The sequence below is a fragment of the Ascidia mentula genome, chromosome 6, assembly GCF_947561715.1.
Source record: "Ascidia mentula chromosome 6, kaAscMent1.1, whole genome shotgun sequence".
Classification (NCBI taxonomy): domain Eukaryota; kingdom Metazoa; phylum Chordata; class Ascidiacea; order Phlebobranchia; family Ascidiidae; genus Ascidia; species Ascidia mentula.
The window spans coordinates 1,549,713-1,575,539 of NC_138571.1; the positions used below are offsets into that span (position 1 = coordinate 1,549,713).

The 25,827-nt window shown below is 40.9% G+C and overlaps 1 protein-coding gene, 1 long non-coding RNA gene and 1 pseudogene across 3 annotated transcripts in view; 2 read left to right on the forward strand and 1 right to left on the reverse strand.

The window, feature by feature from the left end:
• The window catches only part of LOC145906433 (uncharacterized), a 266,709-nt pseudogene that overhangs the window by 79,344 nt on the left and 161,538 nt on the right, over nt 1-25,827 (forward strand).
• LOC145906622 (uncharacterized) lies at nt 8,226-9,058 on the reverse strand. Its single transcript, XR_014402838.1, has 3 exons — nt 8,935-9,058; nt 8,765-8,873; nt 8,226-8,473 (listed from the first exon to the last, which is right to left on the reverse strand). It is a non-coding gene; the product is annotated as an uncharacterized LOC145906622 (long non-coding RNA).
• Nucleotides 13,006-25,827, forward strand: part of LOC145906588 (protein NLRC5-like) — a 39,093-nt gene continuing 26,271 nt past the window's right edge. The window contains exons 1-5 of one of the 2 annotated variants that reach the window (XM_082994031.1): nt 13,006-13,024; nt 13,560-13,613; nt 13,804-13,913; nt 14,197-14,356; nt 20,501-22,152. In XM_082994031.1, coding sequence (XP_082850157.1) covers nt 13,586-13,613; nt 13,804-13,913; nt 14,197-14,356; nt 20,501-22,152 — 1,950 coding nt within the window. In that variant the 5' untranslated portion in view covers nt 13,006-13,024; nt 13,560-13,585. Of the gene's footprint in view, nt 13,025-13,474; nt 13,614-13,803; nt 13,914-14,196; nt 14,357-20,500; nt 22,153-25,827 lie in introns of those variants that run through there. The other variant, XM_082994030.1, reaches the window with a different exon arrangement.

The window sequence follows — 25,827 nt, forward strand, 5'->3', positions numbered from 1 at the left end:
AAAGTGCGACTTTGTTCAGCTGTCGTCGTATCAAGCTACTTTTTTCGCCAAAAATATTTTAAAGTTATGAACATCTCTTAGTTTAATTATTAATGTGTTTTAATTTTCCGTGTCACATGCACTTTAAGTGAGGATTTAAAAAAAATAAAATATCGCATAGTTTTTACCCGTGTTAATAAGTTCATATAATCAACAAGCTTAGAGAGTATAATATGCGATTGGTCATTTTACGTAAGTTAAAAGAGATTTCGAAATCGAACTGGGTCATCATCAGTACTAGAATGTAAAATTGTCAATACCAACTAACGTAAAATGATCAATAGCATAATAGCTTTGGCTTTCTTATTGAAATTAATTAACTCCAAGTATTTTGCACCTCAGAGAGTTTAGACATACGAAATTTTTGCCACCTAATACAAGTTATAAATACACATTTGACCAGAACATGAAATGAGAAATTTACTAAAATGTGTTGAGTTTTATTTCAGATAACAGACCACAAATAATTTAATAATTAAACCCACTTTAACCGTTGACCGCATTCCACAACTTTGTGGAAACCAATTGGGGAAAGTACCCGAAGTTAGCTTTGGATGAAATGTTTTGTGATTTCTATGTTTTTTCTGTCGAACATGCGACGTCATTTTTGTTGTTTCACATAACACAATTTTCTCCAAACGAAATACAATTCAACTTATCAGTTTACTTTGGTGAAAGAACACCGCTAAACATCTCAGCCAGTGATGAACTCTTTTTGTCAATATGTACGCAGATTGCGGAACCCCACCGACTCCTTATGCAGTTGGAGGGGGTCAACTTATCATATTAACCTCCCTCGCCTCTCCGCCATATCCAAGTGGAACAGTTGCCCAATATACTTGTCAAACTGCTGGATTTATCGTGGTAGGATTATCACAGCTTACATGCCAGCAAAACGGTCAATTGAATTCTGCCAATCCACCGACGTGCCAAAGCGGTGAGAAACTTAATTGTGGAAAAAATGTTGCCATTGAGCACAGCACATATATTTTACGTCAATTATATGTTACAGAATGTATCGACCTCCCTTTGCCAATAAACGGGGCCGCAAGTTTACCTGGAACCTGGTTTGTTTCTGGAACTTAAATCACATACACATGCAATTCCGGTTATGGTTTGAGAGGCCCAGCAAACAACCTTTGCCAAGGAAATTTGAACTGGAGATCACCAGCCCCCAAGTGCAAACTACGTGGGTAGCAAAAATTAAAAAAAAAACGTTCCGTCTGTCATTTTTTTTGTGTTTTTGACGACACTTTGCCAAGCGGTCGTGCATTACTGGTAAAAAAAACTAAAAGAATAGTTTAAACATAACACAGTCTGCCCTGAGGTTCCTGGTGCAGCGACCGCTGAACCAACAGCTTTCCCACTACAATCTGACTACGTCGAGGACGAGACGATCACTTACTTCTGCGCAACTGGACACCCAACAGGGCCTGTGGTCAACACTTGCACCAACGGTGAATGGACGATTGATGAACCAACCTGCGGCGACACAAGTAAATCATCACCCTATCTGTTTTCAAGATAGAAAGATGGTTGCAACCATAAATAAAAACTATTTCTTCCAAGATTGTCCCCCCTTGCCGTTAATTTCCGAGAATGGTAGCAACGATTCAAACGGTGTTGGTCATCTTGGTGGTGTGACCGTTTCCTACTCTTGCAATATTGGATTTGTTCTGGTCGGTTCTAGCACCAACATTTGTGACCCAACATTTTTAACTTGGACCAGCAGCACAGCTCCAACTTGCATGGTTGGTAAGTCAACAAACAATTTTATTGTGTAAATAATTTGGAATTGATGTTATTGGTTAACATAGTTTTGTGGCGACCATAATGTTCGCTTGCGAATAAAAAAACATTCGCACAAATGCTCAGAAAAAGTTTAAGTTTTTGGTAGTTTTGTAAACTTGCATGAAAGGCTTATTTTCTTCTTACAATTAAAATTTTGCTTGTTGAAGGCCACTTGTGACAATCAGTCGCAAAAGTGTGTTTAATTATTGATAAATTGCAAGAAAAAAATATTTTGCACAAAGACTCCAAAAAAGGGAATCTACAAAATAGATTTTCTTCGGTTGTCTTTCGAATGTTTAAACAACTAAAAAACTTTTCTCTTGTGACTTTTAAATTCAAAGAATGTGGTTCGCCACCGACTGTTGCAAATTCCACCATAAGCGGGGTGTTTGGTGTTGGTCAAACCGCCACATATGCGTGTGACTCAGGGTACGTCCATCAGGGTGGAAGTCTTACCACAACATGTCATGATATAGGCGGGGTTCCAACGTGGGACACAAGTAACTTGCCAACATGTACACGAGGTGAATGCTAATCAGATGTCTTTCTCTTGTAATTTAATAATCTGTGCTTCTGTCACATATAGAAAACGTAAATTTATTCACCGACGTTTCGCCTGTAAACAACAAGGCTTCCTCAGGATAACAGGAACATGATATTTGTCTTTCTCTTTGATAAGAAGCAATTGTTTTTGTATTTTAATTGTATTTTGATCAAACCGGTAACCGAAAGCATTTTTTTGACCGCGCTGGAATTTAAACACAAGATATCCTGATTGGCACGAATCCCAAGCAGGTTTCTTCTTGACTCGAGCGTTTGACCGTTTGAAACAAGTGAAGTATGACAGGTTGCCCAGCGCCACCCGCCATTGCAAATGTCAGTGTTATGCCGGCGTTATCCTCATACGCTGTTGGAATCATGGTTACTTACAGTTGTCCGCCTGGCCAAAACACTGTCGGGTCGACAAGCAATCAATGCAAAGCCGACTTCACATGGATGGACGCCTCTCCCACCTGCTCAGCAACCGGTATATTAAATTAACCAAAATAATATTTCTACTGAAGAAAACACCCAACGACGTCTTTTTCGCAGAATGTCCTTCAACGCCGTCAATACCAAATGGTGCCGTTACCCCTTTAATCACCTTCACGCCAGCTCAAACCGTTACTTTTTCATGCAATGCTGACTTTTCACTGCATGGGCCAGCGACAATTACTTGCATCGCCGGAACCCCACCAACACTATCCGGACCAACACCAACATGCATTGCCTGTAAGTATATTGACAAACATGCTTGTGTGGTTGCTATAACACTGCATGCAAGTCTTTGCAAAATTTCAGACTGCCCAGCCCTTCCAGCGAACCCCGATAACGCTGCAGCATCCTCTCCTGTGTTAAACCCCATAGGTGCTACTGCGCCTTACACTCACGGCACATCTGCTACATATTCGTGTTTGGCCGGATATGTGCCTGTACATGAGGTGCAGTCATGTGTTCATCCTGATAGCTCGTTCACCCCAACCCCCGGCCCTCAATGTCTCCTCGGTACGAATACGTCTTGTCTTGATAGTTAAGTTCCTTGTTATGAAACGGTTTTACGTGGGTTATGTATATATGTGACAGAATGCACGGGTAACCCACCTTTCCAGTTCGGCACCGTTTATAACCCTGGGACAGGCCCATATAAAGAGGGCGACGTTGTCACTTACGAGTGCGCTCCCGGACAAGTTGGACAAATTGTTGGACAAACAACGAACAGATGCGTCAGTGGAAACTGGATGTACTCCTTGGCCCAAGTTCCCGAGTGTTTGGATGGTAAATAACTAGTTAAGAAAAAAATAATTAGGTTTAAGTGCATTTCATTTCGTCTGCGAAATTAAGAGTTAGTTTTTAAAAAATCTGTACGCCAAAACTATATGGAAAACCAAACTTAGAATTAAACACATACCGCATCAAAACAGCCGTTAAACTGCACTTAATGTCTGTTTATAAGCTGAATAAAATAACAGGAGTGTAATAAAATTAATAAAAATTTACTGTACATTTCACATTAACAAACCTCTTTCTATGTAAACAGTGTGTGTTCCTCCTCCACCTTTTGTACCCAATACCTCATACCCGCCTTTACAACCAACGTACTCGATCACTGGAGTGGTTACGTACACATGCAACAGTGGGTATTCGAGTAGTACTTATCCCGTGAATCCAACATCGACCTGCCAAGTTGACTTCACGTGGAGTGCTGTTACAGATTCTTGTCTGAAAGGTATATTGGAAATATCAGAAACCTTGCAATGAGTGGATCTCAAAAGCAATGTGACCTCTTTAGAGTGCGATGCACTTCCGTCAACATTGGGACTTGTTCCCACCGTTATTGCACCCATACCAAATTATCAGGAAGGCGCTTCAGTTACCTACGATTGTGTGCTTCCGAACCAAATCCCTGTTGGAGGAGAAATGACCAACGAGTGTTTGCGTAACGGTGAATGGATGTTTAACGAAGCGGAACTGGCCACTTGCCAATCAGGTGACCCAATATGAAGTTGTTCTGGCGTAAGCGGACTGTTATTACCAACAATTTTGCAGCTTGTCCAAACGTCCCTTTGGATGCCAGCCAATTCGTCATTCCAACACAAGTGGTGTATACGTCCTCATAGGTGGTGACATACGGGTGTGTTTCAGGCTATCAACTTTCAGGACCAACAATGAACACTTGTAATGCGGGGTCAACATTTAGCGATGCACCTGCTTGGTCTGGTTCAGCACCTACATGTCTACGAGGTACTCGTTGCATAATGACTTGTGCGGAAAATAAAGTGCTTACCTATTTGTTGTATTGAGTTAAGCGAAAAAAGTCATTGTTTGCTCGGGTTTAATCACGTACTGCAGGTAAGTTATAACTACATGCGTAGCCGAATAAACTACAGGCGTTTTGCACAATTTCGCGTAACTTTGCTCAAATCATTTCAGGAATTCATTTCTCATCATTTTTTTGTCCACATTGATGACTTCCGCCCTCGCTTTTTTTCTTTGCAGTTTGTTTGGCGCCAGTGACTCTGGCCAACGTCGAAGTCATGTTTCCGATGACAGAATATTTGGAAGGAACAGCTGTCATGTTTATTTGCAATCCGGTAATACTAACTTTGGAAGGAGCCTCTACTGCCACTTGTATGTCCACTGGAATCTGGGATTACGGTGGTCAGCCATATACTACATGTAAGGAAATGTTACAGATAAAATCTAATGGAAGTGTGACCTATTCAACAACGTTATTTATATATACAGGTACTTGAAACCAAGTATCTAGTAATTATGCATCATTGACAGCTATGGTTACATTCCCTCAACTGTTGATGATGAACATATTTCGGAATTGGCAGTTGCAACGCGTGTAAATGGTCAACAATTAAATGTTATCTTTGTGTTGAAACAGTTTGAGAAAAAGAGTTTCACCAACGTAAAGTAAACCTATATAACTTCGAAATAAATTATCCTGGTGTAACTCTTTTTATTGGTCAAGAATGTTGTAAAACTTATTTGTTTGTGTCCTGTTAAATAAGGTCAGCTTCGCATTGGTTGTTTACGCTTTCATGCGAGAGAATGAATCGTTTTTGTGTCGGATTTTTCTTGTGACTCCATAAAATAATAAGCACAGATTCCGAAATGTGGAAACCTTGCGGGTTACCACAATTTAGATTATTATTTTATTTCTTATTATTTTATTCCGGGCTATCGCAAGTCCAAGGGGCAAAGTATTTTTTATATCGGACCTGAGAAACTTTATGAGCTAAATTTATAACTTGTTGATGATTAGGACAACAGGACCATACAATACATTTAAAATCAAATCATTACACTAAACCCACAACGTATATTAATAGACAGCAGTATGCTGGGTTTAAGAAGTCTAAATGGTTAATAATTTCCTGTCCAGCAAAAAGCTGTAAAAAGCATATGTTGGCCAACAAAACATCAAACTACGTTAAATCGGTGAAGGGTGAACGAAATATGTAAATATGCTTGAAACTAACTAGTGGTTATCTAGGACATATTGATAATCCACTCTATGATTTCGTCAGAATTTTTTATGCTGTTTGTTTAAAACTGAAACATTGTTGAACTTATCGAGTATATGTGAAGTCTTAGCAGGTTTGAAAGAGTTTTGGTTTGGCACTGTTGGGTTAAACCTCAACATTTCTTAGGCAGATGACTATGGTGTGTACTTGCGCGCTCTCGCGCGGACTTATGCTGCGTTGTATCGCAAAATTCGCTGAAGCGATATTTCCGTGCATTGGTGCGCGATGTCGAATATGATCATATATTTTCTCCTTTCGTAATCCTTAGTTGCACCCAACTATCAAAACAGCTTCCTTTACAATGGTTTAGGTTCTATTGTTTGGTCAGGCGGCGCGCCCTGACCCTAAGTAATATTCCTACGATAAGCAATGTGGAGCCATTAATATGAATTTGTGTATAAGCTGCAGACAGATGGCCACTGTTTCGACCTAAAAGGTCTCATCAGTGCAGCTGGTGTGACTATTAGACGAACTTTGCAGACCAAACGGCCAAGCAAAGACTTCCACTTTGTGGTGACTATACAGTCACCGTCATCCGTTGGGCACCAAACTAGGTGCAACCTTACGGAGCAAACAAGGTGGAAACACTACGGCCAAGCAAGCTTAACCAATAGTGCCGTCAGGCCCCGTGTCACAATAATCATATGATAAGCAATGTGGAGCCAATAATATGAATTTGTGTATAAGCTGCAGACAGATGGCCACTGTTTCGACCTAAAAGGTCTCATCAGTGCAGCTGGTGTGACTATTAGACGAACTTTGCAGACCAAACGGCCAAGCAAAGACTTCCACTTTGTGGTGACTATACAGTCACCGTCATCCGTTGGGCACCAAACTAGGTGCAACCTTACGGAGCAAACACCTAGTTTGGTGCCCAAACCTTACGGAGCTTGGCCGTAGTGTTTCCACCTTGTTTGCTCCGTAAGGTTGCACCTAGTTTGGTGCCCAACGGATGACGGTGACTGTATAGTCACCACAAAGTGGAAGTCTTTGCTTGGCCGTTTGGTCTGCAAAGTTCGTCTAATAGTCACACCAGCTGCACTGATGAGACCTTTTAGGTCGAAACAGTGGCCATCTGTCTGCAGCTTATACACAAATTCATATTATTGGCTCCACATTGCTTATCATATGATTATTGTGACACGGGGCCTGACGGCACTATTGGTTAAGCTTGCTTGGCCGTAGTGTTTCCACCTTGTTTGCTCCGTAAGGTTGCACCTAGTTTGGTGCCCAACGGATGACGGTGACTGTATAGTCACCACAAAGTGGAAGTCTTTGCTTGGCCGTTTGGTCTGCAAAGTTCGTCTAATAGTCACACCAGCTGCACTGGTGAGACCTTTTAGGTCGAAACAGTGGCCATCTGTCTGCAGCTTATACACAAATTAATATTCCTACCTGTTTATATGCGATGTTGAGGGGGTCAACACATTGGATAAACACACAAAAAAGTTTGTACCAGACTGTTGTATTATGAGTAGGTTTAAATTGCATCATACCAGAAAAAAGCCCATAACACAGCGAGCATGTACCGATGCTGATTTTGCCAGAGACGAAGGCGTTTTCAAAACGAATTGTTGTTTTTGTACATGAATGTGAAATTTTGTGTAATTTCTATTGTACCGACAATGCCCATTTATGCGTTGCGACTTGTGTTGTGTCAAGTATTAACCCCATCCTGTCCCAAAATAAGCTCCATGCGGACTGGACCAATAGGGGGATTCCCTCGAGCAAAACATTTTTCTCCACCACAATCCCCGCAGGCGAAAATAACTCCATTATTTCGTCGGAATGTTTATGCTGAATTGACATTTGTTTAAATTCGAAACATTGCAGAACTTTAAAAGCATGTTCTGGCGCAAGTGAGTACGCGAAAAGTCTTAGCGCGTTTGTGAGCAGCATTGCCCCACCAATGACGTTTCGATTTGGACACCACCGGATTAAACTGCTAATAAACGTAATGATCCAACTCACAACTAATTTAGAGAAGATTCAGACAAACAACATTTCATCGGCAGATAGTTGTGTTGAATTGTTGCACGTTCATGTGTGACGTGGGTTGGACGACATTATTTGCTGACACGTTTTGGTTTTGGTGGAGAGTCCCCCCAAGCAAAACAGGTTTCTCTGCTTGCGTCTGGGTTCCTGTGTTTAGTCAACCGGCGCGACCTGAAGCAACTTTTCAACGCGTTTGCACGCAGTCTTGAGGGGCTCCAAATATTGAAAAAAGCACACAAAACCTGTTAGTACAATACTGTTGTATTATGAGTAGGTTTAATTTACATCGTATGCTGTAAAAACACACAACACAGCGAACATGTACCGATACTGATGTTGCAGTATTTCGCTGTTATTTTAGCATACGATAGGCTATCATAAAATATTAATATTATTGAATTGGTGAAAAATCTTACAAAATGTGCTGTTATCTATAAATTTATGTGTATTGTTAATCTTGTCACAGAACTTGTGCTATCACCCACATGGCACTTCCTATGTATGGGTTAGACCACATCACACCACATGATACACAGCTTGCAGCACACGATTTACATGTGGTCGACTTTGATCTACAACGAGAAGTTTGTTAACGGATTTATGAAGTCGGGCGAGACCTTATTGGTCGCCCAACCCATATAACAAGCGAAAAATGTGACCAACACTAATTTTGCGGATGACCTGGTTGTCAAAACACCGTCGTGAGGAAAAACAAAACGGTAAAGTCGGGCGTTTTTATGAGAAGAAATATCTCCTATTATTAGGTGACATAATAAGTCGAAACAATGTATATTGTCAGCATCTTGCAAGTCGTTTCTATTTTTGGATTAAATAGAATTACATAATGTACATCACAAACTCACTGGGTGTACTGTTGGTAAGCACACTTCACACTGCAGAGAGCACATTCAGAACCGCATCCACCTTGAATGTATGCGACCACTTTTGATGTGATTGAGAGTTTTTTAGCCCCTGTAAAAAGCATTCGTTGAAAACCATTCGTCTGAAACCAACGCAAGTGATATTTCCATACCGACATTGTTGCATCCGATTAACAAGAACAAGATTGACAACACAATAAACTTCATCTTTGTGATATTCCTTCAAGTTGTTTAAACTATGAAGATACTTCTGTCAAAATTAATTGAAAACTTAAAGTATATTTGGTCGATAGCAAGATGTTCCCTGCCTGAATAAAATGTCTTCGTGTGCTGAACCTTCTTTCAACAGAGATAGACAAACACCAAAGTGCCTTCTTCTCAGCATATGATACACATAAGAGAATCGTGAGGTCTGTCCCAAATTGTATGACGTTGCTGTTCCTTTTGTTTCACCAGTGCCTTGTTTAGTTGAATAGATGGGGGGAACGCAATTACTTTCCATATCTTGTACTAATAAAATGTCCAAACGCTAAGTTACCCCCAAAATGGGGATAATACAATATTCACTCGCAATTAGCAGTGTTTGTGTCACAACATGCGTAATGTATTACAAGCCTTAATAGAAAAGCTGTGAAAAAGGATTGAAAATAAGCAAAATCATTTTGTGGAAACTATTGTATCTGCTTATACATTTCAGATACCTCAACAAATCTACGTTGATATGAGTTTTTCGCGACACAAATGAACTCGAGACCCAATTTAAGGTAGCGACCAGCTCTGTGAAGCCCACTTGTTTCGCGAACCGCATACTTCCTATGTCGCAACATTGTATACTATCGCGTGGCGAAACAAGATCGCCGAACTGGTTATGTCCTGCTTGGCTGTTTAAATTATCATCAGGTTACAATTGCAATAAAGCCGGACACAAGCATCGATCAATAAAATAGGATATCTAGGCGGGGATAATGTGCGATCATGCGCGACGCGCCCTAGCAGTGAATTGCGCCTTCAACACAACGTGTTACGTTGAAAACTTTGCCAGGCGTAAAACAAACGTGACTTAATTTTAATTTTCCATGCACAAAGTTTTCGTATGTGTCTTACCAACAAAGGCAAATACAAGTGAGTTGTCAATCACTGGTAATTTTGTCTTTATCCCGCCTATTATTTATGCATTTAGAAGTACGTTTTGGGTAAACAAGCAAAGTGACCGCAAGCTGTATGAAGGCGGATCACGCAAAAGCTCGAATATTTTGATGTGTAAGATGGATCCTTTAGTGTCAGTGATACCAGCTTGCCTCACATGTCTCGTTATTCAGTAAATGCCTGGGAGTCGCATGGTGACTTTGTTGTGTAAAGATCTGGGGTTGACAGCTTCTTTTACAATGACTTACTTGACTCCACACGAAACTATTTGCACTAATTTGCTGCTTTTCTTTAAGCCCAACTTTAACACAGGAGAACGTGTTTTTTGCAAAATTGACCAAATAACCAAAATGCAGGTGTTTTTCTAAAAACATTCACATAAAAACCAGAGAAGGGAGAATCTATGGCTATGTAGGTTATTGCTCACCGTATTGCTGCTGTGGGCAAAACATTACCTGTGCTTCGATGACGTATGAGTTCCAATAATTGTTGATCGAAAGGATCAACAATTTGCCTGGCATCGTTTGTACAGATCGTACAATAGGTTTCCGTCCGAGTAGCCGTGTATTAACATTCACAATCGTGGCAATTGGCAAAGGATAGAAAACATTTGAGAATTGTTTCATCGCAATTAAGAATCTGGTAAATAACCGTCAAAGTTTAAATAGCGTAGAATGTGATTCAAAACAGAATGGAACGCATTCAGAAGAATCGAATAAAACAATGTTTGCTTGAATATTGTCTAGTTATGGTTAGGCTTTCATGTGCGGATTGGGTGATTCAGTTACGTGGTGTTATAAAGTACTTATACACACTACACAAGTACGTGTGAGTGCAAAGTTTGGCACAATAGGTAACGAATTATGTTAAGGTTAGGCGTAGAGTTTCTTATTGAACCTCACTTTAGAGTTTACAATTCTATATCCTTTTAGGCGTGCGCTTTGGGGCTAGAATTTGGCAATCTCCTTTCCTCTGGTTTTGAATAATTTAATCTTCAAATTAAAACGTTAAATTTTATTCTTACCAAGGGCTGACATGGCCACACAAGACAGACAACGTCAACTTCAATCCTTTAAACATAAGCGGTTTACGTCGCAATCGATCAAAATAGATTCAGAATTAGAATTACCAAACGTCAGCCAGATCAAGGGAAACAATTTACACTATAACATGAACTAGCGCTTAATAGTTCACATAAGAAAAAGGATTTTCACACACACATGTAATGAACGTCTCAGTGGTTGCCTTGAAGGAGACGACGTAACAATATTTTAGCTTGGTAATTATAAGATCGTTACAGAGGACCAAGCAGCATAACATCCTGGCGCATCATTACATTGTGACAAACACTAGGAATGCACGACATCGCAACATATATTTTTTATCAGTGTAAACCCAAAGGTGAGTAATCAAATTGCATCTTCTCGCAAATTCCTTAAAACACATTTTGCACACGTTTTTTCTACCATGTGAGTTCGTTGATGCGTTTTCATATCTTTTCTTGCACGAAAAGACTTTTCGCAAATTTCGCAATTGAATGGTTTCTCTCCAGTGTGAATTCGGTTATGTTGGCCAGGATGGTGTTTCTAGCTGAACTTTTTCGAACAATATCTGCACTTGAAAGGTTTTTCAGGAGTATGAATCCGTTTTTGGTTGTTGACTTTCCAAGCAGTTCTGAACTGTTTTTCGCAAAACTCGCACCTAAACCTTTTTTCCCCAGTGTGAGTAGCTATGTGCCCAGTTAATGAACTTGATGTTCTAAAAGCCTTATAACAGATGTTACACTGATAAGATTTCTCCCTAGTGTGAATTCGTTTGTGAATTTTGACTTCAGATTAAGACTTAAAGCATTTTTCACAAATTTCACATATGTGAGGTTTTCTCCACTGTGAGTTCGTTTGTGAGATATGATTTCAGATGAATACTTGAAGCATTTTTCGCAAATATCACATCTGTAAGGTTTTTCCCCGGTGTGGATCCTTAGGTGTGTTTTTAGAGTGCTTTTCGAACTGAAATATTTCGCACAAAATGCTGCATGTGTACGATTTCTCTCCTGTGTAAATTCGAATATGTGCGTCAAGATGACATTTCTCGCGGAAACACTTGGAGGAAAACATGCACTTATCTAGCTCGTTCACCTTATGAATCCGTCTATAATTGTAGATTTGTTGACGTTTCGTGAAACACTTTCCGCAAATTTCGCATCTGAAAGGTATCTTTGTTAGTTGAATCTTTTGTTCTTTGTTTGTTTTTGGGTTGGTTTATTCAGACCACTTGCCATATTTGACTTGGTTGCGATAATTCCACGAACAACTTGAAATATGTTTGACTTCGATTACAGGTTATCTAATTTCGCTACTATATACTATTGGGGTATTTTTGTAGTCATATCATTGATGTTTGCTCTTGTCATATTTATCCATTGAGGTCAGAACACAAACAAACTGCTCGACAATTATTTGTCATTATTATGTTTCCAATTATGGCAGTAGGGAAATTTAAATGGGTTTGGCGACGACGGCGGGGCAACCTTTAAAACCCACAAAACCATCAATAATGATGTAACACAATTAACCTGTCGCAACGTATCCGTGACGTCACACATTATTTGGTTGTTTCGGCCGAAATGTTTTGACGACGGCCAAATATTCGGTTTCGGTGTAAACCTAAATTGGGCATTTCGGTTTATCACAAGTTTACCAAATCTTTTTAGATAATACGTTCGTATTTTTCAAACGTCATAGTTTTCGCATGGAGCAACTTTTTTCTCTTTGCGCAATTTTGGTCGAAGCATTTTTTCCGAGGCAAACAACAACGGCAAAATGTTTCCGATAAATCTTTCCCGGAAGATTTTGAAAAAGATATCAGATTAAGCGTACACTGGATGGTTGAGTACGAACTTTCTTTCGCAAAAGTTCACATGCCTGAGTGATTATGTACGTGGCTGGGGTAAACCGTAGGTTAGTGTAAGTGCTGTTCACGCTCGCTCAGTAGAGTCGGGTGTGGTTAAATAGCTTTTGACAGGTTGGTTTCAGATAAACGAGAACTTGTGATTGTTGTGAAAGTTTGAGAGTACACAGAAGGAGATATTTTAAGGTTAGTACAGTTGTGACCTTTTGTTGCTTAAGACTTTAGTGAATCTTGTTCAACTTTTTTAAATATGACCGCGCCTTATCGGTTTGAGGTTAGGTTGTTTTTTATTAATCCAACCTTTGCCTCCGCGGTAGTGAAGTACGCGAGGGTACCAGTATTATTTCACTCAATTATGTTGGAACAAACATACAATGGAACTTATCAACAATATTATTACGTCACAAACTATCCATGCCAACTGGTTGCTGGACAGCTCTGATGATTTTGTTGTACGTCTTTATGATGAAATACATTTAATTTTTTTAGGCAAACAACATATATTATAATTGCTACGAAATTAATGTTACAGACGTTTCGATTGTTACTGCAATCATAACAAAGGCCAGCGGACAAAATGGTGCGGTAACGATAATAACGATCGCCTGAAATGTCTGCAATATGAATTTCGTAGCACGTACATGGTCTATATTGTTTGTCTTGAAATTTAAAGCCGTGAGTTATGCTCCAAGAATTTGCTTTCATTTTTCATCAAACACAGAAGGACGTTGAAACTTGCAGACAAACATGTCATCTCCCGCTCCACAAGAACAAGGTGACGACAAATCAACTTACATATATACATGAGCGCTCTTAACATGAATAGGTTCAGTAAATATAATCTCTTTGCTTTGTCCACATGAAATGGTTTAACTGCTATAGCTTAAGCACGATTGCAAATCAGTTTATTGTGATTAAAATTCACTTGTTACATACAACACTAAAACATACGTCTAACAATAAAGCTGGGAGTTCAAGAGATGTGGATGATCTTTCACAAATGTTGGATGTTCTACCAATGACCAGCCAACACAACATAGTGGATGTTCCAGGGACATCTGGAGAACGTGAAATTGTAAGTCGGTTCTTTCACCGTGTTGTATCTGTTGCTGGGCCTGCTGTTATTCTCAACGACTACATAACATAGTTGGATTTTGCTTTTGCGGTCCAATCTGTTTTTGCTTTTGCGGTCCAATATGTTGTTTATTTCTTATCAACTAATTATATGCTGTTACAAACTATTCTGTCTGAGATTGGTGTAACTTGTCGATAGAAATATTTCGTTATATCAACTACACGTCGAGTACACATAACAACGTCTTTTGCTTTTGATTTTTATACCACATTACAACGTGCAGAATATCCAAAAAGCACGCAAAGTTCATTTCGGGGAGAAACACGTACACACAACTGGACCAGTCTATACCGGACCTGTCATGATGATGAAACAACAGGTCAACGTTGTTCAACAAACAACACCACAACAACCCAACCTACAATTAGAAATACAGGAAAAATGTGAGTAAACATGGATAGAGTAAAGTGTTGTCACACATGGGTAACTTGCCACGCCCGAATAAACAAAGGCTGTACACTACGTCACAAATGTTACATGGGTGTGGGCTGGCAAGTCGCTAGCCCGACAGAAATGACCTTCTTTACAGTCATAACAAATGCAATGAATAATAGGATTCCAGAATAAATTCGCGGTGTGCTACTGTGCTATTCCACATATAGGGGAGTGTTTGTTTATAATATGATGTACTGTAACGCACAACACGATTATGCAGATGCCTAAGCGGCCACGCATACCTGCACGAATCCTCGGGGTATAGTAGCGCATTAAACACAACAATTTGTGACACAATGCATTTTGAATATTTAATATTTAAAAATACAGTTACATACTTAGGAACATAACTGACGGTTTTGTAAATCTTTAATGCGAACATAATAGCCAATGCAATGGTAGAGAACTTCATTCTACAGACGTTTCGATTGTTTTCTACAATCATGTTCAGTGTAAATGAAGGCGAACCGGCAAAATGGTGAAGTTGCGATAAGTAAAAAAAGGCGGGGAGTTGAATAAGCGCAATTGTTAAGATTACAAGCCGAACAGAGTTGCCTGTAGTAGTGATAAATTTCAGCCGCTTGCCGATACATCCTCTGTGCCATTACGACTTTTTAACATATAAAACACACGCCTCTATGCTTGGTTCAAGCGCATCGAGCTGCCACCAGGCCGACATACGAGCGCGCGTCGATGCGACGTTTCCTTTTCGCGGCATATAGGAAAACAGTTTGTAGAATCAGGGATGGGCTTCGCAAGCGCACGCGTGACGATGTTTTCGCTTGAGGGATGGCGCCGATCAACGAGCGCTCGATGAGAGGTGCGAAAAGCGTGTTGGATTTATTCGTGACGAAGCCCACCCAGTCTAGTGTTTCGTCGAATATCTGTCCTTAGCCACGGTAACGGACGCTGCATAATTTTTACATTGCTGCCAACCGGGAGCACTATCGTCTTGAACGACTGGCTATTATCTTGTACGTTGTGCGTTACAAAAACGTATGGTACAGACATGGACGCCGATATCACAGTGGCACCGTCAAACTCTTTTGCGCACGCGAATTTCTGTCAAATAGAACTATCTCTCAATAATAAGGCAGTGACGCCGGCCAGCAACAATTATGCATACAAACCGTAAATCGAAACCCTCTTATCCTTTGGATCCGAAGCGAAGAACACGCAGCTGACCACGTAGTTTTGGAACACGGATAAAGCGGGACAAATGAGCGCCCTGACGCGTGGCAATGGCGGGTTTCAAATACGTCACGCGTGGGCGGTAGAGAGTCGCCCCATTGAAATGATGTCCAAACTCCACTGCGTTAACTGGCCCAAAAAGGTGCATTTTTTAATAAATTATATCTGCCGTTGGAGTTGGCCTAGAGACCTAAGGTTTTCAGCAACAGGCAACTTGAAGCGATTTATTACATATATATATATACATGTATATATATATGTATATATATATAAAAAATACATTCGCATTGAAATTTTTCTCAGCTTTCGATCGACGGTTTCCGTTTCTCTCTATGACGTCACAATGGCGAGATATGCGCATGCAAATTTCGACTGGTGGGATTGCTGTAGTTTTGCGTACAAAACAACAAAATAGCTGGAAGAAATGTACATAACATAAAATAAACATTATAGGGTGCCCAGGCAATGCAGCCTAGCTGGATCGCGATACGATAGCTGTGATCGCCAAGCAAGGACCTGCGCAGTGGGGCGATCCTGCCTATCGTGCCATTGCATGTAATATTACTGCATTATAGGGTGCAGTACAAAAAAAAAATAAATAAAAAATTATAATAAATAAACAACGAAAAAAAAACGTATGGACGAATTGAGAATCAGCGGCTTGCTGGCACGCGACCCTGCTGCGTCACGCGTGTTTCGCGTTGTTTACGCACAAGACGAGCTGGCGTCAATACGACCGCAATCGCCGACTTTGTATGTTGTTAATAGCGACTTGTCTTATCGACCCGGCATCCATTGGCTTGCATATAATCTTGATGCTCTCGGGTATGGTGAGATGTTTGACACTTTCGCGAGACCGTCCTACTCAAGAGTTCAGAGCAATTTTGCAGGCGCACACGACGCTGAAGCCGTGGCAATTTAATACAAGAGTCGCGCGCGGCTGCGAACTGCATGAAATTGTGGACATTTTTTCGCGTGACTTGTATGGAAAAGATCTGTTTGTGGAGCGTTTTGTGGCTAACCTGTAGTGAAAGATTTATTTGCTAAGTGCTTTGCGGCTAATACACCCGGACGGGCGATCTTTTTATTCCTAGCAGAAAATGTGCGAGCTCTCTAAAAACACATGCATACACAGAGTAAGAAGTGAGCAAACAGAACACAATCGCATAAATATCAAACGCGCCGCTTTGTCCTGGATTTGACGCAGGTAATCCATGAACCTGTCCAGGGTGTCGATTTATGCCTTTTTCGCCATTCTAAGTGTTCGACACGCGACGCCACTGTTCGACTTGGGCGGCGTGAATAAATGTTACCGGTATGTAGTACTACGAACAGACAAACGCTACTGTTATCTACAATTGTCCATGAATTAGATTACTCTAATAACTTAATTAAGCCTAACAAATCGATCACGCCAATCTTGCAACATTCACATCGATCTTAATAGTTTTTTTCGAAGATTGGACGCCAACGATTCTCCTATTAACTTGTAATTGTCAAATTTTTGCCGTAGATGCTGGTGGCAAAAGTGGCTCGAAGACGTTGTTGCCAGTATAAGTCGTTTAATTTCAAACCGCAAACAATTATTTGGGGAGAAATTTGTGTTTTTTTATATTTAACTGAACGGTTACGTATTGTTGAAAACTTAATGGCATCATCGTTCAGGATCCCCACCCAAAATAAATTTGTCTGTTTAGATGGCTAAATACACGCAATCGCAATAAATTTTTGGACAAAATCCATGCAAAACCTGTCAGCACTTACTTTAACGTTCAACGAATAAACACGTTATACCCAAAACTAACGTTGTTTCTAAACATGGAGCATTGTTACCGAACACGTGGTATTGTTACCAAACATATTGCATTGTTACGAAACAAGTGCCATTTTTCGTTCAATCGGACCTTAAAAGAGACATAGCAGCCTGCAACATGCAAGGTTTTTAATTGTTTTGTCGTTATTCTAACGTAATGTAAGTACAAGAATGCGTTAGTTACCAGATACGACATTTTTACTATTCGACACGCACGACAATTTTTCTCAAGATGTTCGACACGCAATAAAAAAACCTGTCTATCAACTCTTGCGGTTGACTTGTTGTGACGAAACACTCGTCTTGTTGGAAACCCGGTACGCACGGCAACGCTGAGAGGAATGTGTACAGCTTGGCATTCCGTTTTATCCGTTCGTTCGGGTAAATTATGCTGACTCAGCATCGCCTCGAAGTCATAGCAAATCACAAATGGATAAAAGCGATGTTGCGGCGGTACGTCAATGCCGCACAATTCCAACCGTTCGAAAATCGTTGGCCTGATGGAAAATGCGCCACTTGGTCTCACGTGTGACAAGAGAACACGTTTTATGGTGTTGCGCACAGCGGTCAGTCCGAGTAAAGTTTGCACATCGGGCAAGAAAAGTTCGATGCGTAGGCGGGAAAATCCATGAAGAGACTGAAATCATTGTTTGTTAAATCCATGTTCATTATCGCGGTATAAAATTTCGCACACTTCCGGCGCTATTAGCCTGAAGACGTTGATACTTAAACCAAAGCACGTTTCGATTTGAGGTAGAGCACTCAAGCGTACACCTCGGAAGTTATCAACACATTTTCCGCCTGTGAATTTCCGACATAACTCGGTGGCGATGCGACCAAGGCCGCCGCCCTGTGGCATCTTCAGGTGCGATGCATCGAAAAAGACAAAGATTGTCTGTGATCGGTCGACCGTCAATCGTTTTATGAAATGTGATGAGACCCGTGTTGTGCGTAAGAAACCTCGGTAAATTTACAGGATTTCCCATCCAGGCGTGGGGTGTGTTATAAACGTAGAAAGTAAGGTTTGTCAACGCTTCAACTGTACATTTTGAATCGGGACGATTTTGCCTGAAGATTTCCAAATGATCTGGTCCAGCGAGCTTTTGAAAGAATGCGAAAAGATCATCCCGCGAGCGGATTAGAAAAGGTGTTGGGAATTGCATTGTTGTCGGACGCGTGAAAATCTCGCCGTTCCCCAGAATGGTTTCCAACGTGAAACCGAAACTGCAATTAATTTTGAAGGTTCTCTGGCCGTCGCCTAATATGACGCGTACCATACGGTCGACACGTGACCAAACGATCGGCAACGAGAAATTGTACAATGACGTCACAAGTCCAGTGCGTAAATGCGAATTGTGAATCAGCGCTGTGAGATTAAGCGGACTGATGGCGGTTGCTAGCCAGAAACATGTTATTGTCGGTTCGAACCTGCTTCTGTTTTCAAACTCTACCAATGAGAAAACGATGTCAGTCAGTGGCACGTGAGAGTTAATGTTATAAACGCGCTTACTTTCGGTTGTAAATTCGGCAAAGTCGTGTTTTGGTTGGGCCTGCGCGAGAATTTTTTTTTGGTTTCTACATTGGTAAAAACACACTTACCGCTCATCACACGCTAATGTACACGTTGCAATTTCCTGTTCGCCCGACGTCACCGGATCGGTGCACATTGATCGACTAGAATCTCGTCTGATATGATGTCTGGTCCAACGCTGGTTGTGTCGATTGTATTAAGGTCGCTGTAAAATTCATGGTTCTTTATCGTGACCATTACACTATTGCGTATCGCGCGGTCACCTTGCATTGGTTTTAAAGCTTTCGAATGACTGGAGTAACCGAGCTCCTCGAGCGGCTGCGATATTTCGCTTGAGCGCGCCACGGTTGGAATATGCGGTTGGCCGGCGTTGCACGGAATGCCGTCTTTTGTGCCGCTCGGAAGCATGTTTTGCAAAGCAATCGGTGATTACTGAGGGCTGCGACAAATAAAATAACTTCATTCAAATGGAGAAATTATGGGAAACGCGTACTACCTGAAGTCGCTCAGGTTTGACGTCTCCGCGTATGCCGGTTCGTTTCGCGTTTTTGGCAACGCGTTTGACAAGCCAAGATTATTCAATGCATCATTGCATTGCCCACTAATGGATTCAACTGCCCCGCATCTCCGAAACGTATGACTCTGATTCAGTTCGGAGAAGTTCCCGATGTAGTGTACGGAGCCGCGCTATATTAACACGAAAATATACACAAAATATCTTTGGCACCAATCTTTAGTACACATGTTTTCCCGTTATACATATTCATCAACACAACACATGATAAGCTTCCACGTGAACCTTTTACATACTTAGTGTGCGCAGAACCACTTACCTCAACAAATAAGGAAATACATAGGGGCGGCCATTGAATTCCTCGCCGTCATCCTGTCTGCAATTTCATTGCAACACCAGTCCTTACATTGGCCACGTGGTCATCCCCAGCTATTGTGTCGGTTTTGACCAGGAATTTCGATTCCTTGGCTAATTGTGCCTCCTTCATTATCATCACGCATACTCGATTACATCACATGCAATTTGAATGTTCATAAATTATCGATGACTAGACTATTTGATGACACAGATTATCTGCTTTCGGCTTTGTAGTATAACAGATTGTTCTTACTATTATGCTTGTGCTCACATTTATTCAATACAAATTGGGATGGCATTGTTTTTTTTTACTCACTGTTGCAATGTTCTCCTATTGTTAGATCTTATTTTTATGTTTTTGCTGTTGTTTGCTTCTTGTTGCATTTCTACCTTTTGGTTTAACTTAAACACATCTATGTACAATTTAACAACGTTTACAGTTTCTCGTAAACCTGACCATAGTGGTGCTGGCTGATAAGGACTTCATTGTCATTCTGTCAGCATCAACCGACAAAACAATTTGTTTTTCTCACTCAAATCAGTTATGTGATTATGTTTTTATTGTTTACGGAATAAATTGATATAACGATTGTTCTGATGTTTCGTCTCCTTACTGTGTGACATCACAAACCAACACGTAGGCATCTGACACGTACCACAAAAAAAGTAAAAAAACCTTGTTGTAGGCGAAGAACTAAAGTCAACTTTAAAAGATAAAGTGGAATCCATCGCCAGTGAAGAATCATCACTTGCAGAATTTACCCAACGAAACATAACACCAGTCAACCTATCCATAGTCAGCAAACCACAACAGATTGATGACGAGTTTCAAGCAGAAGGACATTATCATCGTAGAGAGGATTTGGCTAAAGTTTACGATCGACCATCCGGTGACATCAGCCCTGAAGAAATGTTTACTCGTGCAAAGGAAACAGCACAAGACGAAGCAGAACAGAAATTTAAACCCGAGCAAGAGGAAGCAAAACGCCAGTACGTGGAAAAGCATGGAAATATTGTCGGCGTTGTCGGTCAAGCGGGTATCGGCAAAACTACTTCTTGCAAAAAATGGGCTTTACAAGCTTTGCATAGAGAGTTGTTTGGGAAAATATCTTTCATCTTCTACATTGTAATCCGAAATGCTAATTTCGAAACAGGCATGACTTTCCTTCGGTTTCTCCTCCACACCATGCTACTTAGCTGGGAATACAATCCAGAGGTAGCTCAAGGGATAATGCAAGCAATCAATGGTGATCCAGATGTTCTCTTTGTTTTTGACGGAGTCGATGAAGCAGCTTTTAAATCATTGTCAAGTAAAGCTCCAACTCCCCTCTTGGATAAAGAGAACAAAGCAGAAGTTTATCTCAAGCATTTATTGAATGGAAATTTGCTTCCACGTTCCCGGAAGATATTCACGTCACGTCCAGCTCCATTCTACAAACTCCATCCTTCACATCGACCAAGATTTATTACTCAGATACTCGGCTTAACTCCAAACTCACAGAGAGAACTTGGGCAACAGATATGCGGTGCAAGATATGACTCTGTACAGAACAAACTTGAACAAAACATCAACATGTTCTCTTACTGTTACGTTCCGGTTAATTTCATACTGACTGTCAACTATCTGGTGAGTCATGATGATGATAGTCAGCATGTTTCGCTTACACGTGTTCTGGCATCTACTTGTGTTCAATACTCACAAACTGAACACCTGAAGAATGAAAATCCGCAGTTGAAAAAACTTTCAAAATTGGCCTGGGACGGATTTCGGAACAAGAAAGTTGTTTTCAAATTTCAAGATTTCAAAAATGCAGAACTGAATGACTCAACAGTTCATGCTTTTCTAAATACCTCAATTACAAAGCAGGGAAACTTAAAGTTGACAATACTGGACGGACATAAACGTAGATATTTTTCACATCTCATTTGGCAAGAATTCTTCTCCGCGGTTTACCTGATGATGATCATGCCTTTAGAAGAATTCAAGGAACAATACACCTTACTTACCGATGCCAGATGGGAGGTTGTTGCCAAGTTCGCGTTCGGAATTTGCGATTCTTCAGTTTTCAACGATGTTGAAACCGTAATTCCCGGATTTTCACATGAAGATTGGAAAGCGAAGAAGAAGCTGCTGAAGGATCTCGCATCGTCGTGTATGGGGAAACCAACCAAGCAAGCGATACTGCGATGTTGCAGCTGTGCTCATGAAGCGAACGATGAGGAGATAACTTCAATCGTGTCCTCCTTACTCCTTGATGAGCTCAACCTCAGTTACTCATCACTCCTCCTGACCGACCTCGAGAATCTCACCTTCGTGATTCGAAAGAGAAGCAAACCGGTAAGATGTTGTTTGTGTATTTCTGTACCCATGGTGGAAATCCTGGGGGAGGGGGACTTTCCCTAATATTTGGGTTGGTGGAGACATAATATTATTGGTCCGCCAAAAAACTTAAAGTGTTGAATGTTTTGTGTTTTTAATCCATCCAATATAAAGTCTTCTTTGTCGACTAAATGAATTATTTGAAAGCAGCACGTCCATAGCTGCTTCGTTTCGGTCCAAGTCGGTCGTAATACAACCTAACAGTCGTCAAATATTAAGTCGGTCGTATCATTGTTTTGTGTTACTTCGATGTTTGGTGATTTTGTGATAACATATAATACGGCATAAAAGATATGAAAAGTTTAATTTTGTTTTAAATCAAATCTTTAGAATTACGTCCACGATAATGACAGGAACAACCACGAAGTGTGGTCGCCATTAAAATGCGCAAAAAATAATTGAAAACCCAGCTGCTTGTTTTTTTAAATCCAACTTACTCCTCGTACTTAACACATGATGTGAAAGCGTTTCCATAAACATCAGGCAGTTAATCTGCAACAAAGCTTCGCTCATAACTTGAATAATGCTGCAATTGTTCAGACTGAACGACGATAATGTAACCCCCGTATTGGAGTGATGCACATTAACGTCGTTTTAAAGGGAGGTCCCCAAAGCACTGATGTTAGCCATATTACAAGTGTGTTTTTTAGGCATGAACCAATCGGCGTCGGTAATTGCACGCGCCTCGTCAGTACTTCGCCTTGGTAAATAGTTTGGTGACAACTTTTACGCCCATATCGCGGTTGACGGTTGCGACTAAAAACTTTGGTACGAAACTTCATTTAGTTTTATTAAACTTTATTAAAATCGATTAACATAATATTCAACAAGTTAATCATGTACAGAGCGTTTACTTAGAACATATGTATTAGTGAGTTCGAAGATTTTTTAAACCAAACGATTTTACTGTAGCCAAAAATTAATTAACGCAAGGCAATTTACGCCATTGCGAACAATAATAATACATGAAATATTTTGTGTCAAACTTATCACCAAACACTCAATTTATAAATAAAAGTAGTTAAAACCACTTTAAATTCATCATAACAAGCCGAGCGACAACATGATACGTCCGCTCATTCCCATTGACATCCCGAGCAAACCCATTAAGTTTAATCGCAGGTTTCACGCGAACCCATCCAACATCTTCATATGATACGTCCGCTCATTCCCATTGACATCCCGAGCAAAGACATTAGGTTTTATCGCAGGTTTCACGGGAACTCATCCAACATCTTCATATGATACGTCCGCTCATTCCCATTCACTTCCCGAGCAAAGTCATTAAGTTTTATCGCAGGTTTCACGCGAACTCATCCGACATGTTCACATGATACGTCCGTTCATTCCCATTGACATCCCGAGCAAACTCATTAAGTTTTATCGCTGGTTTCACGCGAACTCATCCAACATGTTCACATGATACGTCCGCTCATTCTCATTGACATCCCGAGCAAAGTCATTAGGTTTTATCGCAGGTTTCACGCGAACTCATCCAACATGTTCACATTACACGTCCGCTCATTCCCATTCACTTCCCGAGCAAAGTCATTAAGTTTTATCGCAGGTTTCACGCGAACTCATCCGACATGTTCACATGATACGTCCGTTCATTCCCATTGACATCCCGAGCAAAGTCATTAAGTTTTATCGCAGGTTTCACGCGAACTCATCCAACATCTTCATATGATACGTCCGCTCATTCCCATTCACTTCCCGAGCAAAGTCATTAAGTTTTATCGCAGGTTTCACGCGAACCCATCCAACATCTTCATATGATACGTCCGCTCATTCCCATTCACTTCCCGAGCAAAGTCATTAAGTTTTATCGCAGGTTTCACGCGAACTCATCCAACATCTTCATATGATACGTCCGCTCATTCCCATTCACTTCCCGAGCAAAGTCATTAAGTTTAATCGCAGGTTTCACGCGAACTCATCCAACATGTTCACATGATACGCCCGCTCATTCCCATTGACATCACGAGCAAAGTCATTAAGTTTAATCGCAGGTTTCACGCGAACTCATCCAACATGTTCATATGATACGTCCGCTCATTCCCACTTACACCACGAGCAAACTCAAAGTCTTATCGCAGGTTTTACGCGAACTCATCCAACATGTTCACATGATACGTCCGTTCATTCCCATTGACTTCCCAAGCAAAGTCATTAGGTTTTATCGCAGGTTTCATGCGAACTCATCCAACATGTTCAGATGATGCGTCCGCTCATTCCCATAGACATCCCGAGCAAAGTCATTATGTTTTATCGTGTAACACAAACTGAGTCTTGTTGAAGTAGTTTACTGTAGTTAGTGACGTTGGTATTTTCACATACGTCATGTTCAGTACAAATCTGTTCAGCTGTTGGTGCACAGATCTTGTATTCAGCAAATTGAAGGGAGGAAACCCCGTCGATTCTTTCTCAAATTAGGTTTTCTCAGTCCTAACGATCCCAAGTGATTTTAGGGGGTAGGGAAGATTTCTTCTTACATTGTGCGAAATTACCTTGTCTTGTTTTGGTAGCATAAATTCAAGTAAATTTTTAATTGCATCCTTTGACTTTTTATCAGACTAATGCGGTTACAGCTTTACTTTCGAGCGCCTCTGAAAGAGTTTGAATTCATGCAAACAGCGGTTTAGCAAAAATAGATACGAAAAAAGCACACTGCACGCTTCGGTGCACACAGTTTGTGGTACGTTCAGTGAGGTCGCCAAAGAGGTCAATGGGTGTCTCGTCGTGACGCATTTTGGAACGCTTACGCAAACCTTGTTATGTCTCGACATGGGCGTCGGAAGCAGCTGAGATCTTCGGACTGCAAGCAAACGTGATGTGGGTTCATTTGGTGAAATGAATTGCTCAGCAACAGCCATGTTGAGCCATAAACCATCTCCGCTGAAGTTGTCTGCAAATCAAGTTTTGAGGTAATTCGTATTCCCAACAACACCCAAGGTAGGCATGTGGGCTGTAATACGGAAACGGGATATCCAATGGTAGATGAAAGCGCGTGCGCACGTAATCCTGCGTGGGAATTGCCTCTGGCCAGCGAGTAAAACGGTCTACCACCGTGAGTAAATACATCTTGCCTTGACATTATGGTAATGGCCCAACTATGTAAATGTTGACATAAATGAAACGGTTTGACGGACGTGAATATTCCTTTAACGGCGCCTTGACGTGCTGTTGTACTTTGACTCGCTGACATAAGAGACAATGCCACACTCATCGACCCACTTGCTTACGCAATCCAAGCCTATCAAATTTGGAGGTAATAAGCGGCTTCGTGATGCGGATAGACGGGTGAGAATGTCCATGAATAACCTCAAACACATCCATGCTTCTGGGACGACCGACAGTGGATTACCGAGTGACACCTCGCATAAAAGCTTAACACCTGGAATGGTAACGTCCTGAAGATGAAGCCCAAAGCTGTACGATGCGTCTGTACCTCGTAGGTTGGTTGCACTGTTGACAAAGCTTCAAACTCGAAATCCAAGGTTGGCGTTTGCAAAGTAGACATGCTTGCATTCTAAAGGGCATCGGCTGCTTTGTTACTTTTCCTGTTGATTTGCTGCACATCAGTGATGAACTCCGATATCGCCGAAGGATGTCGCTGTTAGCGTGCAGACC